At 50.1% G+C, this 25255-nt stretch overlaps 1 protein-coding gene across 1 annotated transcript in view; it reads left to right on the forward strand.

Annotated features, from left to right (window-relative positions):
• LOC138735525 (uncharacterized) overlaps positions 1–25255 on the forward strand; it is a 72214-nt gene that overhangs the window by 37928 nt on the left and 9031 nt on the right. Inside the window, exons 4-9 of the mRNA XM_069883567.1 lie at positions 6746–6835; positions 9021–9060; positions 10728–10789; positions 13929–13976; positions 17356–17424; positions 23506–23541. Coding sequence (XP_069739668.1) covers positions 6746–6835; positions 9021–9060; positions 10728–10789; positions 13929–13976; positions 17356–17424; positions 23506–23541 — 345 coding nt within the window. The remainder of the gene's footprint in view (positions 1–6745; positions 6836–9020; positions 9061–10727; positions 10790–13928; positions 13977–17355; positions 17425–23505; positions 23542–25255) is intronic.

Genomic DNA, 25255 nt, shown 5'->3' on the forward strand with positions numbered 1-25255 from the left:
ATAATTAAAAGATTTATAACAAACATGTACATCAAACTGAAACAAAAGGAGAACGAGGGAACAAATGTTAAACCTAAACAAAAATGGGAACAAAATCTAAACATAAAGATAAAGAATGAAAAGGAACTATGAGAAATACAATGAACACGAGGTTACGCATGATACAATATAATTGGTTACACAGGCTATACATCACACCCCAAAAGTTAAATAAATGGGACCCAACAGTATCTGACAGATGTTTTACTTGTAAGAAGGAAACGGGAACAACAGGACATGCAATTTGGACATGTGAGAAAGTGTAAAAGTTTTGGGAAGATCTCAATCAGGTATTAAATAAAATTACAAAAAGCAACATCCCAAAAAATCCAGAGATCTTTCTTAGAAACATAGAAACATAGAAGATAGGAGCAGGAGTAGGTCATTCGACCCTTCGAGCCTGCTCCGCCATTCAACGAGATCATGGCTGATCTTAAAGTTCAGTATCCCGTCCCCACCTTCTCTCCGTAACCTTTAATACCCTTATACTGAAGAAATAGATCTAATTCCCTCTTAAATAGATTTAATGAACCTACCTCTACTGCCTTCTGTGGCAATGAATTCCACAGATTCACCACCCTCTGGATCAAGAAATTCCTCTTCATCTCGGTCCTAAATGGTTTGCCTATTATCCTCAAACCATGGCCCCAGGTTCTGGATTTTCCCATCCTTGGAAACATCCCATCTGCATCCATTCTGTCCAGTCCTGCCAGAATTTTATAGGTCTCTATGAGATCCCCTCTCAATCTCCTAAACTCCAGGGAGTACAATCCCAATTTGCGCAATCTTTCCTCCTAAGTCATTCCTGCCATTCCAGGTATCAGCCTGGTGAATCGCCTCTGCACTCCCTCCATTGCAAGAACATCCTTCCTTAGATAAGGTGACCAAAACTGCACACAATACTCTAGGTGGCGTCTCACCAAGGCCCTGTACAGCTGCAGTAAGGTATCCTTGTTCCTAGACTCTTCTAAGTAATATAAGAAGTAAAGAACTTGGCCTCGATTTGGATGAAGCACAAAAAAGATTTATTATGATAGCCTTAGCTGTAGCAAAAAAATGTATTATGTCAACCTGGAAATCAGAAGAGAGCCTGAGAATGCAGCAATGGTACATGGAAATGAATAAATGTATTCCATTGGAAAAAATAACATATAATTTAAGAAATAACATCACAGTATTCGAACAAATTTGGGAACTGTACATGGAACACGACAGAGAGGGCCTACTGCGGACCTCCACCCCCTAAAATGACAGAAGGAGAAGAAGACGAAAAGAACTGACTCAGTAAAATTTCTTGTTTTTTTTATTAAGTGACGACATTGTTTAACGGGTTTAATGTATCTTATAGATTGAACTTTGAATAAATGGGAGGGGGGGTGAGGGAGGGAGGGAAGGGAGGAGGACAAAGGGGAGAAAATGACACTGTATATATTGAAGAGAAAAATGTCTGTATGTATTTTCGTCAGTATGGTTCATAGTGTGAAAAATTTTAAAAACTTCTAAAAAAATCCATTTACTGGCCTAGTTTCCCAGCTGGTCCAGATCCTTCTTCCAGCTTTGAAAACCTTCCTCACTGTCCATAATGCCTCCTACCTTTGAGTCAGCGGCAAATTTGCTGATCCAATTTACCACGTTATCAACCAGATCATTGATATAGACAATGGTCCCAACACAGATTCCTGAGGCACACCATTCATCACAGGCTTCCGGTCTGAGAAGCAATGATCCACGAGCACTCGGCTTTCTCACCCACAGACAATTTCGAATCCAGTTTACAACCACTCTATGTACACGTAGTGTTACGAGCCCAGAGGGCCCCAAAACCCAGCAGTAGTAGAAATTCACCAAGACAAAGCAGCTTTTAATTTTGTTTGAACATAAAAACAGAATCAAACTTTAACTTATTACTACTAACTTAATCCCCTACTAATTCTAAGTGCACATGGATGTAATGTGTTTGTGTTCAAGAAAGTTCTGTCTCACTGTGCAATCATTCACTTTTCACTTCTCCAAGTTTACCCATTATTATTCTAACATATCCTCTAACACTCATGTCTTAACCTTCTGAACTAACCTCCCTTGTGGAATATTTCCTTCATCCACCCTTCTTGGTAACTTCAACAAGATTTGTTAACCATGAGCTACCATGCACAAATCCATGCTGACTGACTTAATCAGTCCATGTCTGGACTAAACCTAAACATCCTATCTCTCAGAACTCCGAATAAATTACCTACTACTGACGTCAGGCTCACTGGCCCATAGTTACCTGGTTTACTCCAGGAGCCTTTCTTAAACAGGGGGATAACAGGAGCCACACTCCAATCCCCTCGCACCTCTCCGGTGGCTATGAACATGTTGAATAAGTCAGGGCCCCTGCAATTTCAACACTGGTCTCTCTCAAGGTCCGAGTGAATATCAGATCTGCCCCAAGAGATTTGTCTACCTTTCTTCGTTGTCAGGCAGCGATCAATCTCCATACGTTTCATGTCACTTCTATTTGTTTCCCTTCCATCCATATGCACAATACCAGTTTCCTGAGGATATACTGATGTAAAAATAAACTGTCTAATTCCTCCCCCATTTAGTGAGGCTCCACACATCGTTGACCACTCTGATCCTCCAGGGGACCATTTTTCCCTTCCTGATTTCATTCTTTAGTATTCCCTTACATTTTCGATACACTGCGACTACCTCATTTCCTCCTTGTTGCCTATAACAGGTTACACAACTCTCTCTTCTTCCGAATCCTATTACCAATATCCCTTGAAAACCAAGGTTCCCTATGCCTGTTAATTTTCCCTTTAATCCTGGTAGGACTCTGCAAACTTTGCACCCTCAAAACCTCGCCCTTGAATGCCTTCCACTTGTTTGATGAATCCTTGCCAGAAAACAACTTGTTCCAGTAGATTCCTCCAAGATCCTTTCTCATTTCCACAAAATTGGCCTTTCTCCAATGTAGAACCTCAGCTCGAGGACCAGATCTATCCTTATCCATAAGTAACTTGAATCTAATTACATTATGGTCACTGGACCCAAAATTCTCACTGACACAGACTTCTGCCAACTGATCTGCCTGGTTCTCTAATAGGAGATCAAGTTTTGCATCCTCTCTCATCGGTTCATCTCCATATTGATTTTGAAAACTTTCCTGTACACATTTGACAAACTCCCAAGCCACCCAGTCCTTTTACAGTATGGGAGTCCCAATCAATATGTGGAAAGTTAAAATCACCTACTACCACAACTTTGTTTCTTACAATGGTCTGCCAGCTCCCGACTGATTTGTGCCTCCAATTCTCTCAAACTATTGGGTGCTCCATAATACAAGCCGATTAATGTGTTAACACCTTTCCCGTTTCATAGTTCCACCCAAAAGGCTTCTGTAGATGAGCCCTCTGGACTGTCTTGTCTAAACTCAGCTGTGATAATTTCCCTGACTAGCAACACCACACCTTCCCCTTTCATCCCTCCCCCTCTATCCGTCTCAAACAACAGAACTCCAGAACATGGAACTGCCAGCCCTGCAACCAAGTCTCACTCATAGCAATAACATCATAATCCCACGTGCCCATCCACTCCCTCAGCTCATCTACCTTACCGACAATACTCCTCACATTGAAATAGATGCATCAGAGATAATTTCCTCCCCACCAACTGTATCCAAAACAGTAGATTGATTGGTGATGGTAACAGCCACAGGGGTTCTCTGCTCCTTCTGCCCCTTCCTTTGCCCTTCCCAACAGTCACCCAGCTGCCTGCCTCCTGACTCTTAGGGGTTCCTGCCTCCCTCAAACTCCTCTCCATCACTGCCTCTGCCGACCCAATGATCCAAAGTTCATCCAGCTGCAGCTCTAGTTCCCTAACTCCGTTTATCAGGAGCTGCAGCTGGATGCACCTCTTGCAGGTGTCGTCATTGGCAACAAAGTGATGTCCCTGACTTCCCACATCCTGCAGGCGGAACACTGGACTGGCCTAACAACTGCCTCTATTACCCAATTCCTCAGTTAATTAACTAGCTTAATGAAAGAAACTTTCCACTCTTCCCTTACTGGGAGCAAATTCTTCCTCAGCCACCGCGGATAAGGCCACCATGTCCCACTCACCCCCCACCCCCACAACCCCACCCCCCATCACTGGCTGCTTTAACAGCTCTCCCTCTTTTTCCATGTCCTCATCTATTATCTGAATGGCTCCCTGGCCCTAATCAATTAACTCAATTGCAGCCTCCTGACTCCAACTCCAAAAATGTTGAGGGAAAGTTCTTCACACAGAGAGCGATGGGAGTGTGGACTGATCTGCCAGCTGAATGTGGGCTCAGTTTTAACATTTAAGAAGTATTTGGACAGGTGCATGGATGGGAGGGGTATGGAGAGATATGACCTGGGTACAGGTTAGTGGGACTAGGCAAAAATGGTTCAGCAAAGAATAGAAGGGCCGAAGAGGCTTGTTTCTGTACTGTAATGTTCCATGGTTCTAAGCAGGCCCTTCAACGCTTCCAGTCTGTTCCAAACTCTTATTCTGCCTAGTCCCAGTGACCATATTCCTGCTAACCCTCCCATCCATGTCACAGTCCAAATGTTTTTTGTATGTCAAGTTCACTTTGGCAGCTCGTTCCACTCTCCCACTACTCGCTCTGTGAAAAGTTTCCTCCTGATGTTCTCCCTAAACTTTTCCCCTAACCCACGTCTTCCAGTTCTTGTCTCACCCCAACCTCAGTGGAAAAATCCTGCTTGCATTTACTCTGTGTGTACTCCTCAAAATTTTAAATACCTCTATTAAATATCCCCTAATTCTTCTACGCTCCAAGGAACAAAGTCCTATCCTGTTTAACTTTTCCTTTTACCTCAGTTCCTCAAGTCCCGGCAACATTCCTGCAAACCAAGTGAGGGTGGATTCTGGACAGATAGAATCTGGGGAAGAAGGGAACAGTTAAGCGATGGGGGAACCAGGAGGGGGAGAGAGGTGTGGGACAAATATGGGAATGGGAACTAGCTAAGGGGTGGGGGAGAGGGGGGTTTGGATGGATAAATAGTGGGGCAACGAGATTAGAGGGGGGGGGAACATTTAAATAATGAGAGATCCAGGTTGGGGTGGGAGAGGAAACAGGTAAATGATAGAGGATCCAGTTGGGGAAGCCTGGGGTGTGGTACAGGTCAGTGTTCAGGGAACTGGGTAGGGGAGAGGGGGATGGGACAGGGGCTGGTAGATGATAGGTGGAACCAGGTGGGAGAGAAAGGGTCAAGTTTATTGACATCTCTTTGTACAAGTACAACCCAATGAAACAGTGTCTCCAGTCCTCGATTCAAACTCGTAGACTCACAACCAGACATCACACATGTACAGACAAATAATACACATGCGGGACAAGTACTTTATCGATATAAATATTATTTTATGAATATGAGAGTTTTGGATGGTCAGTGTGAGCAGTTCCTTTGGTCATTCAGCATTCTCACTGCCAGTGGGAAGAAGGTGTTCCCCAGCCTTGTGGTGCCGGCTCTGATACTCCTGTATCTCTTCCCCGACAGGATCAGCTGAAAGATGCTGTGTGTAGGTTGGAAGGGGTCCTCAATAATTTTACACACCCTCTTCAGACAACGATCCTGGTAGATCACATCAATGGTGGGCAGAGAGACTCTAGAGATCCTCTCTGTCACAATTCTGGTCCTGTCAATTCACCTCCAATCCATTTCTCCACAGCAACTGTACCACACAGTGATGCAGCCGGCCAGGAGACTCTCAGTCGATCTCCTGTAGGAGGTTGACATCATGGTGGCAGGTAGCCTTGCCCGCCTCAGCCTTCTCTTGAAGTGCAGGCACTATTGTGCCTACCTGACAATTGAGGAGATGTTGCGTGTCCATAATAGGTCATTACTTAAGTCCACGATAGGTCACTAGTTGAGTGGTACAGAGGCCAGTAGATGATTTTCAGTTGGTACCAGGTCGGGTAGAGGGAATGGGACAGAATCATAAAACATAAAACACTTACACTAAGAAACAAGCCCCTGGCCTTTCTAGTCTGTGCCAAACTATTATTCTGTCCTCTCCCACTGACCTGCACCCAGACCATACCCCTGCAGGGCCCTCCTAGCCATGTAACTGTCCAAATTTTTCTTGTTTGTCAAATTCAAGTTGGCAGCTCATTCCACATTCTCTCTACTCTCTTTTATGAAAACTTTCCCCCTGATGTTCTTCCTAAACTATTCCCCTTTGACCCTTAACCCATGTCCTCCAGGTCTTTTCTCACTCCAACCTCAGTGCAACAAGTCTGCTTTCATTTACTCTGTCTATCCCACTCAGAATTTTAAATACCTCTATCAAATCCCCCTCATTCTTCTGCACTCCAGGGAATAAAGTTCTAACCTGTTGAACTTTTCCCTGTAACTCAATTCCTTAAGTTCTGACAGCATCTGGGTAAACCAAGTTGGGGTGGATATGAGGCAGATAGAACTAAGTGGGGGAGAGGAGGTAAATGATGGGGAAACCAGAAGGAGTGAGTGGGATGGTTTAGTGAAGTGATGGGGGAACCAGTTAGGGGAGAAGGGGGTCAGGTAAGGGATGGGGAAGTGAGAGAGGAGAGAGAGATGACCAGATGGAACCTGGTGGGTGTTGGGGGGTGCAGCAGTCTCATTTGTCCTCCATCCTTTGAGGGGCAAGGACTTCACGTGTAATGCACCAACATTGTTCTCGCTCTCTTTCCCAGTCTCGTTGAACCCCACCTTCATTTATGTGCCGGTTCTCCTGGTTCTCCTGATCACACTTGGCATCATCCTTCTCATCTTCCGGAAAAAAGGTGAGCTCCTCTCTCGCTGAACAAACACATCTCTCTCTGAAGGAGGCCGAACTAATCAGGTCGCTAACCCATCTCTGTTTTACTGCCGGTGCTGGGTGTAGGGGGGTGAAGTGGGAGCGGATTATCCAACAGAAGATGGATGGCACAGTTGACATAGTGATTAGGGCAACGCTGTTACAGCGTCAGAGACCCAGGTTCCAATCTGGCGCTGTCTGTCAGGGGTTTCCACGTTCTCTCCGTGACATGCGTGGGTTTTCCCTGGGTGCTCCAGTTTCCTCCCAATCTTTAAAACATACAGAGATTCTAGATTAATTTGGGTATTTGTGTGGCACGGGCTCATGAACCAGAAGGGCCTGTTACTGTGCTGCATGTCCAAATTTAAATGAAGTTGGGTGATCTCTGCTGCCCCTCCCTAGTTGCCTGGTTTCCCAACGTCCCATTCAAACCACTTTCCCCAGGGACCACTCCCTCCATGGCTCCCTAGTCCACTCCTTCCTTCCTACCCGATCGCCTCTTTGGCACCTACCCATGTTCACGCAAGAGATGCTCCACCTGCCCCCCACACCACCTCCCTCAGCACCATTTCGGGCCCCAAACAGTCCTTCCAAGTGAAGCAACACTTCTCTTGTGAATCTACAGGGGTTATCTACTGCATCCGGTGCTCCCATTGTGGTCTCCTCTACATCGGAGAGACGGGGCACAGACTGGAACATGGCTTTGCTGAGCACCTTCTTTCCGTCTACAGCAAGGACCTCCCAGTGGCCAACCATTTTAGTTCCCTGCACCATTCAAACACTGACATGTCTGTCCATGACCTGACGCACGGCCAAACCAAGGGCACCTACAAATTGCAGGAACAACATCTAATATTCCATCTGGGCCCCCTCCAACAAGAGACGACCTCCAATATCCATTAACCCCCTTCTCTGAGACTTTTTTTCCCTCTCCCTCTGCCTCCATCCCCCCCCCCCTTCTCTCTCCATTCGGAGAATTACCCTCCCCCCATCACTTCTCAGCTTCTTCCTCTTCTTCCCTCCCACCTGTCTCCACCTTTTACCTGTCAGCCTGTGTTCACCCCCCCTTCCCCTTCCTCCCTCCTTCTCCCTCCCCACCTTTTTATTCAGGCACCTACCTCCTTTTAGATCATGCCATGACCTGGAGTTCCCACCCACCTGTGCTGTGGCGATTCCCACTGGTCCACTCCTTGCCCACACAAACCATCAGCTGGTTCAAACTGGAGATGGATCTCAGGGACTGGCGGAGAACTGGGTCCAAAGTTAGCATGGATATCATGGGCCGAATGGCCTCATACTTCACTGCTGTTGTGATAAATCTCCATTCAATTCTGCTCACTGTTCATGTGGCTGAATGGTGTGATTACAGCTTGGTGAGTGAGGTTATAAATTTCGTGCTGAATTTGTCATGTGAATCCAAGGTGTGGGAGGGGATTCATTGGGGATGGGGTCAGTGATAAGAGAGAGTGTCCATGGGTTAGGGGTAGAGTGTCCATGGGGAGAGTGGGTGACGGGAGAGAGTGTCCGTGGGGAGAGTGGGTGACGGGGGAGAATGTCTGGGGAGAGAGTTGGTGATGGGGGAGAATGTCTGTGGGGAGAGTGGGTGACGGGGGAGAGTGTCCGTGGGGAGAATGGATGACGGGGGAGAGTGTCCAGGGGGGTGAGTGGGTGACGGGGGAGAGTGTCTGTGTGGAGAGTTGGTGATGGGGACAATGTTCATGGAAAGAGTGGGTGACGGGGAGAGTGTCTGAGGGGTGAGTTAGTGATGGGGGAGAGTGTCCATGGGTAGAGTGGGTGACAGGGGAAAGTGTCCGTGGGGAGAGTGGGTGATGGGGGAGATTGTCTGAGTGGAGAGTTGGTGATGGGGACAGTGTTCATGGAAAGAGTTGGTGATGGGGAGAGTGTCCATTGGGAGAGTGAATGACGGGGGAGAGTGTCTGAGGAGAGAGTTGGTGATGGGGTAGAATGTCTGTGGGGAGAGTGGGTGACGGGGGAGAGTGTCTGGGGGGTGAGTTAGTGATGGGGGAGAGTGTCCGGGGGGAGAGTCAGTGGTGGGATGAGTCCCCCTGATCCATGACATTGATTTGCCATTTTTTATTCTGCCCCTCTTGGTAGACAGGGTGGATATCAGGTTTGAAGATTAATACTTCCGCATCTTTTTATTCCTTCAGTGAATCTGTGTCCAATGATATGTTCAAGTGATCCAAAAAGGTAAGATTATCAGTTATTAGGCCAAGGGTAACTGCCTCAATGTGACCCTATGGGCCTCAGGGACCCCTGCCCTCATTTACAAAGTGATCCACCCTTCGTCCGATTTAATTTTTCGTTCATTGTGTAAGCTGAAGTAGTGGTGAAGATCAGGGTCATTGAAAATGATTAAACAAGATGGTTGTGAAGAGAGATCTAGGCACACTGGCCTTCAGAAATCGAGATTTTGTGTGTAAGTGTTGGGATGTTGTGTTGAAATTCGATAAGACATTGGTGAGGCCAAATTTGGAGAATCGTTTGCAGTTTTGGTCACTGAACTACAGGAACAATATCAATAAGATAGAAAGAGGGCAGAGAATATTTACTAGGATGTTGCCTGGACTTCAGGAACTGAGTTACAGGGAAAGGTTAAACAGGTTTGAATTTTATTCCCTGGGTCTAGAAGAATGATAGAGATGTAGAAAATGATGCGGGGGTTGGATAGAGTAAAGGCAAGCATGCTTTTTCCACTAAGGTTGGGTGAGACAAGAACATGAGAACATGGGTTCATGTTGAAAGGGGAAAAGTTTAGGGGGAACATGAGGTGGAACTTCTTCACACAGAGAGTGGTGGGGGTGTTGAACGAGCTGCCAGTGAAGTGGTGACTCAGGGCACAATTCGACATTTACAGAAAATTTGGGCAGGTATATCGATGAGGGTAGAGAGGGATATGGTCCGGGTGCTTGCCAATGGGAGGCTGCCGAATAAATAGTTCAGCATGGACCAGATGGGCTGAATGGCCTGTGTCTGTGCTGTCATGGTCTATGGCTCTATGATTACACGATAGTTGAGAATCATTCTGATTCCAACTCCCGTGTCCCCTGTTCTCGGATTAACTTCCGATTCCCCTCGGGTTTAAACGGACGCCCTGCTGATGTCCAAGATTTTAGACTCAGATGCCATGTTTGCAGGAGATTGAATGCTGAGGTACAATATCCAGATGCAGGCAAAGTCGTCCTTGTCACACTTGCCCAGTGACACAAAGAACAACTCACAACAGGTTCCGGAACGTACCGAGTCACAAAGAGGAAAAACAGATGATAACAAATATCGACAGAAGGGAAGAGAAAATAAAATAATAACTATTCAGAATCGGCTAGGATTGCAAAAATGTGTTGTTTTTACAGCACAGAACATTACAGCACAGTGCAGGCCCTTCAGCCCATAATGTTGTGCTGACCCGCAGGCCCTTCAGCCCATAATGTTGTGCTGACCCATGTAAACCTACTCCACAGAAATCCTGCCCTTTGCTCCCTCACTCCCACCACCCGTTATTGTTCTTACATCCATGGGTGTAGGGGCTGCCTGGTTAATGTAGCGGTTAATGCTGGGCCATTACAGTGCCAACGATTGGGGCCAGGCTTCCAATCCTGTGCATTTTGTAAGAAGTTTGTACGTTCTCCCTGTGTCCGCTCTGGTTTCCTCCCACCCTTCAAAACAGACTGGGTTGTAGGTTAATTGGGTGTGTTTGGCAGCATGGGTCATGGGTGTCATATTGAATCACTCTGTAAATTAGCCTCTAATATTTGCCTTTGTTTCATGTGTGGGGGAGAGGGGCCACAGTGAGGGTGGAGGAAGGTCACAAGTAGGATGGTGCTGTGATCTCTTAACCTTGGTTCCATTTTCGACAGGAACACTCCAAGTTCCACCAGATCTGGTGGGAGAGGGGAGAAGAAGCAACAGTCTGTGTCAGGTACAGAGTTGGAACTGGCAACGTTTTGGGTCGAGACCCTCTATCAAGACAAGTGGGATGGGGCAATACATAACCATATAACCATTTATGGAGCGGAAACAAGCCATGTCGGCCTTTCGAGTCCACATCGGTTCACTAGAACAACTCAACTAGCTCAGACCTCCTGCTCTCCGCCAATAACCCTCCAACACCCTCACCTCCATGTACACATCCTACATTCTCTTAAATGACAGAAGGGACCCTGACACAACTATCTCATTCCATTCTGCCACCACTCGCTGAGTGAAAAACCACCTCTAATATTTCTCCTAAAGTTTTGCCCCCTTACCTTAAACTCATGGCCTCTTGTTTCAAACTCCCCTGCCTTCAGGGGAAAGAGTCTGTTTGTGTCTAGTCTATCTATTCCTTTCATAATTTTAAAAACCTCTATCAAGTCACCTCTCAGATGTCTAGGTTCCAATGAATAAAGTCCCAGTCTCCTTAATCTCTCCCTGTAATCCAGGTGCTGTAAACCAGGCAACATCCTTGTAAACCTTCTCTGCACCCTCTCCACCTTATCTATATCCTTTCTATAATTTGGAGACCAGAACTGAACACAGATATCCACGATACCAGCGGGGAAGGAAGTTGGAGGGGGGGTGGGGTGGCAGGAGATGATGGGTGACAGAACGTGGAGAGGAAGGAAGAGGGAGAAGTGACAGGAGCGTGGGAAGGTTAAAGCGAGAGATAAGAATGGGAGTGGATGGTGTAGAGAGGAAGGAAGGGGAACCACAGAATTTAATAAGGCATTTGACAAGGTCACTGCATTTCTTCAAGGACTCAAGATTCAATTTATTTTCATGTCATAAAAACAGTGTCATGGTCCACAAAATGGACTTTTGCCTGTGGTAAGGCAGATAGATTCGCCATTGGCAGAAAATGCCTGAAGTGCCTCTTCCAGTCAGAGAGAGAGAAGCAAAAGAGAGGACCCCCCCCCCCCCAACAGAGTCACCGAGTGTCTGGATTCGCCTCCAGCGCTCCCGCACCTCCCCCTCCCCGCAACCACAGAGACTAGTCCAAACGATCGGCTACTTGAGCTCCAGTTCCAAACCACGATTAGGAACCCTTAAGCGTCTCACATCCCAGTTCCGATACCTAGTTCCCCGTCATCCAGTCTCAAGCCAGTCTCCAGCAGCCTGGACCAGGTCCTTTGACCGCGGTCTCTAGCAGCCCGCAGCCTAGTGTGAGACCCTTGACCGTGGTATCCTGCAGCCCACAGCCTGTACCGAGTCCCTTGACTGTGTTCCCCAGCAGCCGCAGCCGGTACCGAGTCCATTGACCGCCGTCTCCAGCAGCCCGCAGCCTGGAGCGAGCCCCTTGACCACCGTCTCCAGCAGCCCGCAGCCTGGACTGATCCCTTAACCGGCATCTCCAGCATTCCACAACCTGGACCGAGTCCCTTGACCACCGTCTCCATCAGTGCGCAGCCTGGACCGATCCCTTGACCGCCGTCTCCAGCAGCCTGCAGCCTAGACTGAGTCCCTTGACCGCCGTCTCCAGCAGCCTGCAGCCTAGACTGAGTCCCTTGACCGCCTTCTCCAGCAGCCCACAGCCTGGTGCGAGCCCCTTGACCACCGTCTCCAGCAGCCCGCAGCCTGGAGTGAGCCCCTTGACCACCGTCTCCAGCAGCCCGCAGCCTGGAGCGAGCCCCTTGACCACCGTCTCCAGCAATCCACAGACTAGACTGAGTCCCTTGACCATGGTACCCAGCAGCCCGCAGCCTGGTACAAGCCCCTTGACTGCCATCTACAGTAGCCCACAGCCTGTTGCAAGACCCTTGACTTCCTTCTCCAGCAGCCTGCAGCCTGGTGTGAGCCCCTTGACCGTGGTCTCCAGCAGCCCAGCCTGGAGCGAATCCCTTGACAACCGTCTCCAGCAGCCCGCAGCCTGATCCGAGCCCCTTAACTGTGATCTCCTGCAACCCATGGCCTGGACTGACCCGCTTGAATGTGGTCTTCAGCAGCCCTTCTCCTTGTGTGAGCCCCTTAACCGTCTCCAGCATCCTGCAGCCTGGTGTGAGCCAATTGACCGCCGTCTCCAGCAGCCCGCAGCCTGGTGCAAGACCCTTGACCGTGGTCTCCAACAGCCCACAACCTGGTGCGAGTTCCTTGACCACCATCTCCAGCAGCCCGCAGCCTGGACCGAGTTGCTTGACCATGGTCTCCAGCAGCTTGCAGCCTGGACTGAGACACTTGACCACCGTCTCCAGCAGCCCGCAGCCTGGAGCGAGCCCCTTGACAGCCGTCTACAGCAGCCCGCAGCCTGGACCGAGTTGCTTGACCATTGTCTCCAGCAGCCCACAGCTGGACCGAGACACTTGACCACCGTCTCCAGCAGCCCAAAGCCTGGTGCGAGCCCCTTGACCGCCGTCTCCAGCATCCCGCAGCCTGTGTGGTACCTTGGCCGCAGAACCCCTCTCTGGTCACCGCCCTGTGGGTCATCTCCTCTTCTTCTCCTTCTCAGACAGGGGGATGGGAGGCTGCTCTCTCCGTTTTATGCTGCCCTGAGCCAGTCCCCTCCAGTTCCCTGGAGTCTGCAACCAATCGTTGATGCTGCCGAACATTGGTGCCACCATCTTGGATGCGGACCCTGTGGTGGCGGGATTTTCCTTTCTCCTTCCTCCAGACCCCATGTCCTCCAGTTCCTGTCTCACTCCAACCTCAGAGGGAAAAGTTTTAAATAGAGGGATGCTGTTTTTGTCAGACCCGTGAAACTCAGCATTGAGACTGAGAAGGGTCAGAGGGCCATGTCACAGCTGTTATAGAACATGGAATGTTCCAGAACAGTGTGGGCCCTTCGGCCCACAATGCTGTGCAGACTGAGGAAACCATGGACGTGTTAAGATCCAAAACCTGATTCATCGTGGGATGGGGAAATGGATTGGCAGCAGGTAGTGTCCAGAATTCCACCAGGTCCCAGACTCACCAGAACACACCCACACAGGCTACAACCCCAGCAGAAAGATGCCCTGTCACCACCGGGTCCTGCCCCACCAACTCCCCACCGGGCCCTATCCCCACCAGGACCTGCCCACAATAGGCTCCGCATAAACCAAGATAAGCTGAATATCTCCATCCTGCTTCTTTAATGTGTGTTCCAGGAGACAACAACAGGACTTACGAAGCCCTGATGACCAACAGGGAGACAGGTAAACTCCAGCACCTTTTTGGACAAGAGATCCGTGTCTGGTACAGGGTCACCTGATCAACAGATTCCAGCTTGACCTCCCGGCCGTTTCCATCCTGTCCACATTCCCACATGGACAGGTCTGTCCTCGGCCTCATCCACTGTTGAGGATCGTACAGAACGACACGTCATCTACTCCCGGGCACCCTCCAATCCACCAGCAACAATCTCCATGTTCCCGGCTTTAGGTAACCCCCACCTCTGTCAGTATCTGGCCCTGCCGCCTCTCAGTATCTGGCCCCACCTCCTCTCAGTATCTTTCCCCACCTCCTCTCAGTATCTTTCCCCACCTCCTCTCAGTATGTGGCCCCACCTCCTGTCAGTATCTGGCCCCACCTCCTCTCAGTTTCTGGCCCCACCTCCTCTCAGTATCTTTCCCCACCTCCTCTCAGTATGTGGCCCCACCTCCTCTCAGTATCTGGCCCCACCTCCTCTCAGTATCTTTCCCCACCTCCTCTCAGTATCTGGCCCCACCTCCTCTCAGTATCTTTCCCCACCTCCTCTCATTATCTGGCCCCGCCTCTTCTCAATATCTGGCCCCACCTCCTCTCAGTATCTTTCCCCACCTTCTGTCAGTATCTGGCCCTGCCGCCTCTCAGTATATGGCCCCGCCCCCTCAGTATATGGCCCTGTCTCCTCAGTATGTGGCCCCACCTCCTCTCAGTATCTGGCCCCGCCTCCTGTCAGTATTGGGCCCCGCCTCCTCTCATTATATGGCTACGCCTCCTCTCAGTATCTGACCCCGCCTCCTCTCAATATATGCCACCACCTTCTGTCAGTATTTTGCCTCGCCTCCTCTCAGAATCTGGCCCCACCTCCTCTCAGTATCTGGCCCCGCCTCCTCTTTATCTGTCCCCACCTCCTGTCCGTATCTGGACCTGCCTCCTCTCAGTATCTGGCCCCACCTCCTCTCAGTATCTGGCCCCACCTCCTCTCCGTATCTGGACCTGGCTCCTCTCAGTATCTGGCCCCACCTCCTCTCAGTATCTGGCCCCACCTCCTCTCAGTATTAGGCCCCGCTTCTTCTCAGTATCAGAACCCGACTCCATCAGCATCAGGCCACACCTCCTCTCAGTATCAGACCCCGCCTCCTGTCAGTATCAGGCCCCGCCTCTGCCAGTATCAGGCCCCACATCCTCTCAGTATCTGACCCCGCCTCTGTCAGTATCTGGCCCTGCCGCCTCTCAGTATATGGCCCTGCCCCCTCAGTATATGGCCTGTCTCCTCAGTATGTGGCCCCACCTCCTCTCAGTATCTGGCCCCACCTCCTCTCAGTATCTGGCCCTGCCGCCTCTCAGTATCTGGCCCCACCTCCTCTCAGTATCTGGCCCCACCTCCTCTCAGTATCTTTCCCCACCTCCTCTCAGTATCTGGCCCCACCTCCTCTCAGTATCTGGCCCCACCTCCTCTCAGTATCTTTCCCCACCTCCTCTCAGTATCTGGCCCCACCTCCTCTTAGTATCTGGCCCCACCTCCTCTCAGTATCTTTCCCCACCTCCTCTCAGTATCTGGCCCCGCCTCTTCTCAGTATCTGGCCCCACCTCCTCTCAGTATCTTTCCCCACCTTCTGTCAGTATCTGGCCCTGCCGCCTCTCAGTATATGGCCCCGCCCCCTCAGTATATGGCCGTGTCTCCTCAGTATGTGGCCCCACCTCCTCTCAGTATCTGGCCCCGCCTCCTGTCAGTATTGGGCCCCGCCTCCTCTCATTATATGGCCCCGCCTCCTCTCAGTATCTGACCCCGCCTCCTCTCAATATCTGCCACCACCTTCTGTCAGTATTTTGCCTCGCCTCCTCTGAGAATCTGGCCCCACCTCCTCTCAGTATCTGGCCCCGCCTCCTCTCTATCTGTCTCCACCTCCTGTCAGTATCTGGACCTGCCTCCTCTCAGTATCTGGCCCCACCTCCTCTCAGTATCTGGCCCCACCTCCTCTCAGTATCTGGACCTGCCTCCTCTCAGTATCTGGCCGCACCTCCTCTCAGTATCTGGCCCCGCCTCCTCTCAGTATCAGGCCTCGCCTCTTCTCAGTATCAGAACCCGCCTCCGTCAGCATCAGGCCACACCTCCAGTATCAGACCCCACCTCCTGTCAGTATCAGGCCCCGCCTCTGTCAGTATCAGGCCCCACATCCTCTCAATATCTGACCCCGCCTCTGTCAGTATCTGGCCCTGCCTCCTGTCAGTATCAGGCCCCGCCTCCTGTCAGTATCTGGACCTGCCTCCTCTCAGTATCTGGCCACGCCTCCTCTCAGTATCTGGCCCCGCCTCCTCTCAGTATCAGACCCCGCCTCAGTCAGTATCAGGCACCGCCTCTGTCAGTATCTGGCCCCGCTTCCTCTCAGTATCAGGCCCCACCTCTGTCAGTATCTGGCCCCGCCTCTGTCAGTATCTGGCCCTGCCTCCTGCCAGTATCAGGCCCCTCCTCCGTTAGTATCAGGCACCAACTCCTCTCAGAATCTTGCCCCGCCTCTGTCAGTATCAGGCCCCGCCTCCTCTCAGTATCTGGCCCCGCCTCCTCTCAGTATCAGACCCCGCCTCAGTCAGTATAAGGCCCCGCCTCTGTCAGTATCTGGCCCCACTTCCTCTCAGTATCAGACCCCGCCTCTTCTCAGTATCTGACCCCGCCTCTATCAGTATCTGGCCCTGCCTCCTGTCAGTATCAGGCCCCACCTCCGTCAGTATCAGGCCCCGCCTCCTGTCAGTATCAGGTCCCACCTCCTGTCAGCATCAGGCCCCACCTCCTCTCAGTATCTGGCCCCTCCTACGTCAGTGTCAGGTCGCACCTCCTGTCAGCATCAGGACCCACCTCCTCTCAGTATCATGCCCCGTCTCAATTAGCATCAGGCCACACCTCCACTCAGTATCAGACCCCGCCTCCTGTCAGTATCAGGCCCCTCCTCCGTTAGTATCAGGCACCAACTCCTCTCAGAATCTTGCCCCGCCTCCGTCAGTATCAGGCCCCGCTTCCTGTCAGTATCAGGTCCCGCCTCCTGTCAGTATCAGGTCCTGTCTCCTGTCAGCATTAGGCCCCACCTCCTCTCAGTATCTGGCCCCTCCTACGTCAGTGTCAGGTCCCACCTCCTGTCAGCATCAGGCCCCACCATCCTATCGTATCATTGCTCCGCCTCCCATTCATATCTGGCCCCACATTCTGTCAATATAAACTCTCACATTCCATCAGTATCAAGTCCCACTTCCTGTCGGTATCAAGCCCCCCCCCTCCAGTCATTATCTGACCCTGCCCTCCCATCACAACTCCACCCTCATTGAGATTCCGTGTATGTGGAGTTGGACATCTGCAGACAACCTGCACCTCGGCAGTCATCCCTGCCTGACTTACAGATACCTGCACGTACGCCAGCCTTGTGGTCGGTGGTGGAGAAGCCCAAGCACCTGAAGCCCACGGTGCAGGTAAGTTCAATGTTCTTCATCGCAACCTCCCAGGTGACTTGGATTCCAGCCAGTGGAGAAATGGAGCAGCTTTAGAGGCTCACTTCTCATTTCATTTCCAGTCGAGTCGGAAGAGGGGCAAGTGATTGGTGAGTCCACGTTTGTTGGAAAGCTTGAAAAGGGCACGGACGGCAAAGAGTTTAGCTGAGTGTAGTTTTGAGGGAAGGAGAAATTGGGTAATTGAGTTAATTGGCAGGGTCCAATAAAAGGAGGGGGAGGTAAAGGAGCAGCCCCCTGTGTTAGAGGCACAGGGAAGTAGTGGAGCGCGAGGCTTTGGCTCAAGAAGCTTCAGCGAGCAGTGGCTGCGGAAGAGCTGGCTTGCTGCCAGAGAGGTAAGACCAAGGGAGGTGGTTTAAATCCTTAAATTAAATTTAGATAAAGAAAACACCTGTGGCCGTGGATTGGTCCGGCCTCAGGATGTGGGAAATCTGGGTGAGCGTACACCACTACTCGTGCAAAAGGTGCATCCAGCGGCAGCTCCTTCCAAACTGAGTTAGGGAGCTGGAGTTGGAGGAACTGCAGATCTTGAGGGAGGAGGAGGTAGTGGTAGACAGGAATTTCAGGGAGGCAGTCACCCCTAACATTCAAGAGGCAGGTGGCTGGATGACTGTCAGGAGAGGGAGAGAAGGGGGAAGGTACAGGCAGTGCAGAGAACTCCTGTGGCCATTCCCATCAATAATAGATATACCATTTTGGATACTGTGGGTGGAGACGACCTACCAGGGATAAGTCAAGGTGATCACCCCTCTGGCACAGAGGCTGACATCCTGGCTCAGAAGAGAAGAGGGGAGAAGAGGAGAGCATTAGTGATTGGGGACACTTTGGTTAGACAAATGGATGGGGGCTTCTGTGAATGAGAATGGAGCTCCAGGTTGGTATGTTCTCTTCCAGGTGCCAGGGTCAGGGATGTCTCGGATTGAGTACACAGAATTCTGGAGTGGGAGGGGGAGCAACCAGATGTTGTGGTCCACGTGGGACCAATGACATTGAGAGACATAATGATGAGATATTGAAGAGGGAGTATAGGGAGTTAGGAAAGAAGTTAAAAGGCGGGACCTCAAGGTTGGTTATCTCAGGACTTTTGCTTGTGGCACACGCTCTGGGATTTTCGACTGGGCAGTTTAAGGCTACCAGATGTTAAGAAATATGATTGGGCAGCCCAGTCGAGGTATATTGCCTGACTATTTGAGGGGGAGATGCACCATCCAGGGCACAAATTGGTCTGCACACAGTGGGTGAAAAGGTAGGAAGAGATTTTATTTACAAGTGGGACACTTAATTGGAAAAAAAGACCACATGATATTAAAACACATAATTTCTCTATGGAACAAAATTAATCAATACGTAGGGTCTGGAGTGGGGCTGTCCCCAAAGAGTCCCTGATTTGAAGGGGGAATACAGGGAAGTTCATCTCAGGATGTATTCCTTACTCCAAAACCGACCCTTCACAAATCATGGCAAAGTTGGGAGTCAGACTTGATGTGCGGTGCTGGTCGGACCTATGTCGGAACAGTATGACCACGATTATTAATGCCTGGTATTGGCGGGTGCAGTATAACTTTCTCCACCGGCTATATTTGACACCACATAAATTGAATAAGGCTAAACCATAAATTTCAGACCAATTCTTCAGATGTGGCATTGAGAACCTTTGTACACAGATCCTGGACGTGTACCAAGGGAGGGACCCTTCTGGGTGGAACTGGGCCAAGCCTGAGATTAAAATCAGAGGTAAAGAATTCTCCCAGGATGCAGAGCTGTTCCTTTTTGGGAACATGATGGACATGATGCTCAAGATGAAGGCGTCCAAACTCCAAATCCAATGTGTAATGATTGCATTGGCCGTGGCCAGGAAGTGCAGAGCGGTTCCCTGGCTATCTGACTCGCACTTGGGCATTGCAGCTAGAATGCAGAAATGCAAAGCTGTGTCCCCTGGAGAAAATTATCTGTAACTTAAGGGAAAAGCAGAACGTTTTTCTGAAAATTTGGCCACCATATTTACATTTCATAGGAGCACAGTTAATGTGTAGTTCTGAGTATCTCAGCCCCCTGCCTTCTTGATCTATCATCCTTCTGAGGGAGGGATGGGGTGGGGGGTGGGGAGTGGGGTCCCATTCCATCCCAATCAAGTAAAGTCAAGTAAAATGTACCAGGCAAGGTGCCTGCCATCGGGCCCTGACAAACCCCTGATGTGTTCCCTACTGTCAATGTGGATGTCTTGAATTTCTGCCACATTAGAGGAGAGCCCTTGGAATTCCAGGATTTATATTAGATTAGAGAGGGAGAAGCATTGGCTGATGGGCAGGAAGCAAAAGGGTGGGAATGAAGGGATCCTGTTCCGGTTGGTTTCCGGTTACGAGTGGCGTTCCACTGGGATCAATGTTGGGGCTGCTTCTTTTCACAATGTATACCAATTATTTAGATTATGGATTGAATGGTTTTGTGGCCAAGTTTGCAGATGACACCAAGATGGGTGGTGGAGTAGGAAGTGTTGAAGAAACCGAAAGGTTGCAGAGAGGCTTGGACAGTTTGGGAGAGGGGCAAAGAAACGGCCGATGAGATCCAATGTTGAGTAATGTACGGTTGGTCATTTTGGATGAGGAAATAAACAGGCAGATTATTATTAAATGGGCAAAAGATTCAAAATTTAGAAGTGAAAAGGGACTTGGGGTCCTCATGCAGGATCCCCTAAAGTTTAACCACCAAGTTGGGTCGGCAGTAAAGAAAGCGAATGCTATGTTGGCCTTCATTTCAAGGGGAATAGTGTATAAGAATAAGAGGTGTTGATGAGGCTCTGTGGGGCACTGGGGAGAGCCCATTTGGAGAAGTGTGTGCATTTTTGGGCCCCTTATCTTAGAAGGGATGTAATGATGTTGGAGAGTGTACAGAGAGGATTTACCAAGATGGTTCCTGGAATTCAAGGGTTAACATTTGAGGAAGGTTGATCAGCTCTTGGACTCTATTCATTGGAGTGTAGAAGAATTAGAGGGGATCTCAGAAACATCTTGAATGCTGACAGGATTGGACAGAGTGGCTGTGAATGGGATGCTTCCCGGACAAGAGGCACAGTCTTCGAATTAGAAGAACCCATTTAAAATAGAGGAGGAAAAATTTCTTTAGCCAGAGGGTCATAGATTTCGGAATTCGTTGCCACATAGAACTGTGGAGCCCCGATCATTGGGGAAGTTTAAGGGGGGAGATTGTCAGGTATCTAATTAGTCAGGGTATCAAGGAACATGGGGAAAAAGCAGGAATTGGGAACTAGATGTGAGAACGGTTTAGTTCAGGGTGAATTTGCAGAGGAGACTCGATGGGCTGAATGACCTACTTCTGTTCCTTGATCTTGTGACATGGTTAGTGTAGAGCACATATGTCAAACTCTGGCCCGCGGGCCAATTATATTTGGCCTGCAAGATCATATTAAATATATATTAGAGTTGGCCCACTGGCCGCTGAAGGTGAAAATGAAGACGCCGGAGGTGTGGAGGGATCTCAGAGTCCCGAATCCCGGGGATCGGAGCGCCGCACTCAGCCCGCCCGGCTCCTGGACACACAGACGCGGCTGGAGTTGGGGACCATCCTCGCTGGATCTGCGCTTCAGCGGCGACGCTGGGCCGAACGTCTCGTTGGCGATGCCTTCCCCCTCGCTCTGTGCGCGGCAGACCCTGCCTCCCACTCCTTTTGTTGGAGACGAGCCCGGTGCCATGAGATCGCAGTTTAATCCCTCTCCAACCATGGGAGGGAGGTGGGAGCAACGCGCTCTTCTCAGCCAATTCCTCCACTGCCCCAGACGCCGGCGTTTCAACGGGGGGTTCGGGTGACTTCGTCAGGCGACCGACCTGTTGGTCCAAGACAAGGGGAAAGCGTACAAACTCCACACAGACAGCACCTGAACTCGGGTGAACGTGGAGCTGCGACCCCACATTCCACATCAGGACTGTGTGTAAGATTGGGAGCAGTGAGACGGAAGCTTATTTTGTTCCTGTGATTTAAGCCTTTCTTGGGGTGGGGGGGTCCTTCTCTGACCACTTGCCTAACAATTAACCTAATCAGATGTGGAGTTACCACAATACAACAGTTCTCAACCTTTTTCTTTCCACTCGCGTCCCTGTGCCATTGGTGCTCTGTGATTAGTAAGGGATTGCTTAAGGTGGTCTGTGGGTGGAAAGAAAAAGTTTGAAGACCACTGCTTTAATCATCCCTCATTGACTCGTCATGTGCACGGTTTCAGATCTCCAAAGGAAATGGGCCAATGACAATGACAATGAAAGAGTTTATCCAAAACTATTATTAAACATTTATTTTAATAAAAGTTTAACATTACATATGTTGAAAGAAGAGAAAACATGCAGATGTTGTTGAAAATTTTCAATAAATATTTAGTTCGGCCCTCGACTTAGTCCAAGTTTTTAATTTTGGCCCTCTGTGAATTTGAGTTTGACACCCCTGGTGTAGAGGTTAGCACAAACCTGTTGCAGTTTCCGTGACTTGGGATCCAATCCCTCACTGTCTGTAAGGAGTTGGCATGTTCTCATTATGACCTGCCTGGGACTCCTCTGGGAACTCCAGTTTGGTTGGCAATCAGTGGTGAGCAGGGTACCACAGGGGTCAGTGCTGTGCCCACAACTGTCCACAATATACATATACGATCTGATCTGGAAGAGGGGACAGAGCGGGGTGTATCTGTTTGGTGATAACACTGTATAGAGTGAAAAAGCAAATTGTACAGAGGATACAGAGAATCTGCAGAGAGATATTGATAGGTTAAGTGAGTGGGCAAGGGGCTGGCAGGTGGAGTCCAATGTTGGTAAATGTGAGGTTATCCACGTTGGAAGGAAGGAAAAGTGGAAGATCAGAATATTATTTAAATGGTAGGTGATTGCAGCACGCTGCCGTACAGAAGGGCTTGGGAGTGCTTGTGCGTGAATCGCAAAAGGTTGTTTGCAAGTTCAGCAGGTTATCAGAAAGGGAAATGGAATGCTTAATTTAAAAAAATTAATCTAGACATCAGCACTGCATCAGACCATTTTGGCTCACAAGTCCATGCTGCCCAATTTACAACCATTAATCTACAACCCCTCGTACATATTGAGCAGTGGCAAGAAACTGGAGCCCCCAGAGAAAACCCACACAAACACAAGGAGAATGTATAAACTCCTTACAGATAGCGCAGGGTTGGCCCCAGTCCCGATCGCTGGCGCTGTAAAAGCGGTGCACTAACGGCGACACCAACCTTGTCGGCTCCTTCATGTTGCCCATATTGCTAGAGGGTTTGAATTTAAGGGCAGGGAGGTTGTGCTACAACTGAACAAGTTACTGGTGAGGCTGTATCTGGAGAACTGCCTGCAGATCTACGTGAGGAAGGATGTCCTGGCTTTGGAGACGGTGCAGGGGAGGTCCAGCAGGTCGATTCCAAGGATGAAAGGGTGAGCCTATGAGGAGAGACTGAGATATCTGGGCCTGTACTCGCTGGAATTTAGAGGAATGAGATGGGATCTCATAGAAATGTATAAAATTGTAAAAGGCATTGATCAGATAGAGATAGGTAAGTTGCTTCCATTGGTGGGGGAAACTAGAACTGGGGGACGTAGCTTCAAGATACAGGGTCGTAGATTTAGGACGAGATGAGGTGGATCTGCTTGTCCCAGAGGGGTGTGAATCTGAAATTTACTGCCCATTGAAGCAGTGGAGACGACCTCAGTGTATGTATTTAGGACAAGGTTAGATAGATTTCTACGTAGTAGGGGAATTGAGGGATATGGGGAAAAGGCAGGAAGGTGGACATGAGCCAATCATCAGATCAGCCGTGATCTCATTGAATAGTGGAACACGCTCAATGGGCCGGATAGCCGAGTCCTGCCCCAATTTCTTCTGATTTTCATTCCAAAGAACTATGGGGTTCGTAGGTTAATCAGTCAATCAGATGTGGATGGATGGTGCGGGTACGTGGGCTGGAAGTATCTGTTACCATGCTGTATCTTTCAATTAATTAAAACAATAAATAAATAAATAAATAAAATTCACTTTCTCCTTCTGATCCAGGAGACCTGAAGATCGGAGTCAGAGCTTCAGATGGGGGTGAGTCAACTCTATCCTTCAAGATACTCTTGAACGTGTTCACCTGGCAAAACACCCACAGTGGGTTTGAATGATAGGACCATAGGTATAAACTGGAGGGAGGGGGAATGTGTAAAGGTGATAGGTGGGAGGGGGGGGGAGCTGGTGGGGAGGGGGCTGGGGGGGGCAGAGAAAGATGCTCCCTCCTCACAGAGAGGAAGGGGATGGGGGGATGGAGGGAAGGAGTCAGAGGGACAAGGGAAAGTGAGAATTTGGAGCTCAGTATTTAGTATCGGGTCCCACCACACGTCAAAAGGCCAAACCCTGGCTAATTCCACAAGGGAACCGCAACACCTAATATTCCGTCTGGGTACTGTCTAACCGTGCGGCATTAATATCCACTTCTCCAGTTCCTGTTAACACACCCACTCCCCCAATCTCTTTCTCCCCCTACCCCTCTGTCTCCGTTCCACCAGCTCCCCACCCCTTCCCTCTCCATTCAGTGAGCACCCCTCTTCCCCCTACCCCTCACCTTCTGCCCTCCCATATATGTTCACCACCGACTTTTTACCTATGAGGCTGCACTCCTCCCCTCTACCCCCACCTCCCCTCCCCCATTCACCCCCACCATTATATTCAGGCACATTCCTGCTTTTTGTTCATTTCTGACGAAGGGCCCAGGACTGAAATGTTGGTTACTCTTTGCTTCTTGTGGACACTGCATGACCTGCTGAGTTTGTCCAACACATTGGTGGATGGCACCACAGTCACAGTCGCTGCAGAATTTCCCGTTAACACCAGTCAGTGTCAAGCCCCGCCTCCTACAGTATCAGGACCCACCTCCCATCAAGATCAGGCCCCCGCCTCCCATCAGTGTCAGGCCCCAAACTCCCATCAGTGTCAGACCCCCACCTCCCGTTAGTGTCAGACCCCCACCTCCCTTCAGTGTCAGACCCCCACCTCCCGTCAGTGTCAGGCCCTCGCCTCCTGTCAGTGTCAGGCCCCCACCTCCCATCAGTGTCAGGCCCCCGCCTCCCGTCAGTGTCAGACCCCCACCTCCCTTCAGTGTCAGACCCCCACCTCCCATCAGTGTCAGGCCCCCGCCTCCTGTCAGTGTCAGGCCCCAAACTCCCATCAGTGTCAGACCCCCACCTCCCGTCAGTGTCAGACCCCCACCTCCCATCAGTGTCAGACCCCCACCTCCCGTCAGTGTAAGGCCCCCGCCTCCTGTCAGTGTCAGGCCCCCACCTCCCATCAGTGTCAGGCCCCCACCTCCCGTCAGTGTCAGGCCCCCGCCTCCCGTCAGTGTCAGGACCCCGCCTCCCGTCAGTGACAGGCCCCAACCTCCATCAAACCACCAAAATTTCCATTTCTCTGCAGTAACCGAACCTCACTGTGATGCAGCCGGCCAGGATGCCCTCGATTGATTTCTTGTAGAGGCTGACCTCTCGGGGAATGAAGATCCCGCCTGTCCAACCTCTCCCTGTACCTGATGCCCCCCCACTCCCCGGCAACTTCCTGAGCACTTCCTGAGCTCTTCCTGACTGATTGACCCTCTTCGTGTAATAATGGCAACAGGATAGAGTAAATGCAACAGGCTTTTCCCACTGAGGTTGTGTGAGAGAAGAACTAGAGGGCATGGGTTAAGGGTGAAAGGGGAAATATTTAGGGGAACTTAAGTTCAGGGAACTTCTTCATGTAGAGAGGCTGAGAGTGTGGAATGAGCTACCAGATG

This window comes from Narcine bancroftii, chromosome 1, assembly GCF_036971445.1.
Source record: "Narcine bancroftii isolate sNarBan1 chromosome 1, sNarBan1.hap1, whole genome shotgun sequence".
Taxonomy (NCBI): Eukaryota; Metazoa; Chordata; class Chondrichthyes; order Torpediniformes; family Narcinidae; genus Narcine; species Narcine bancroftii.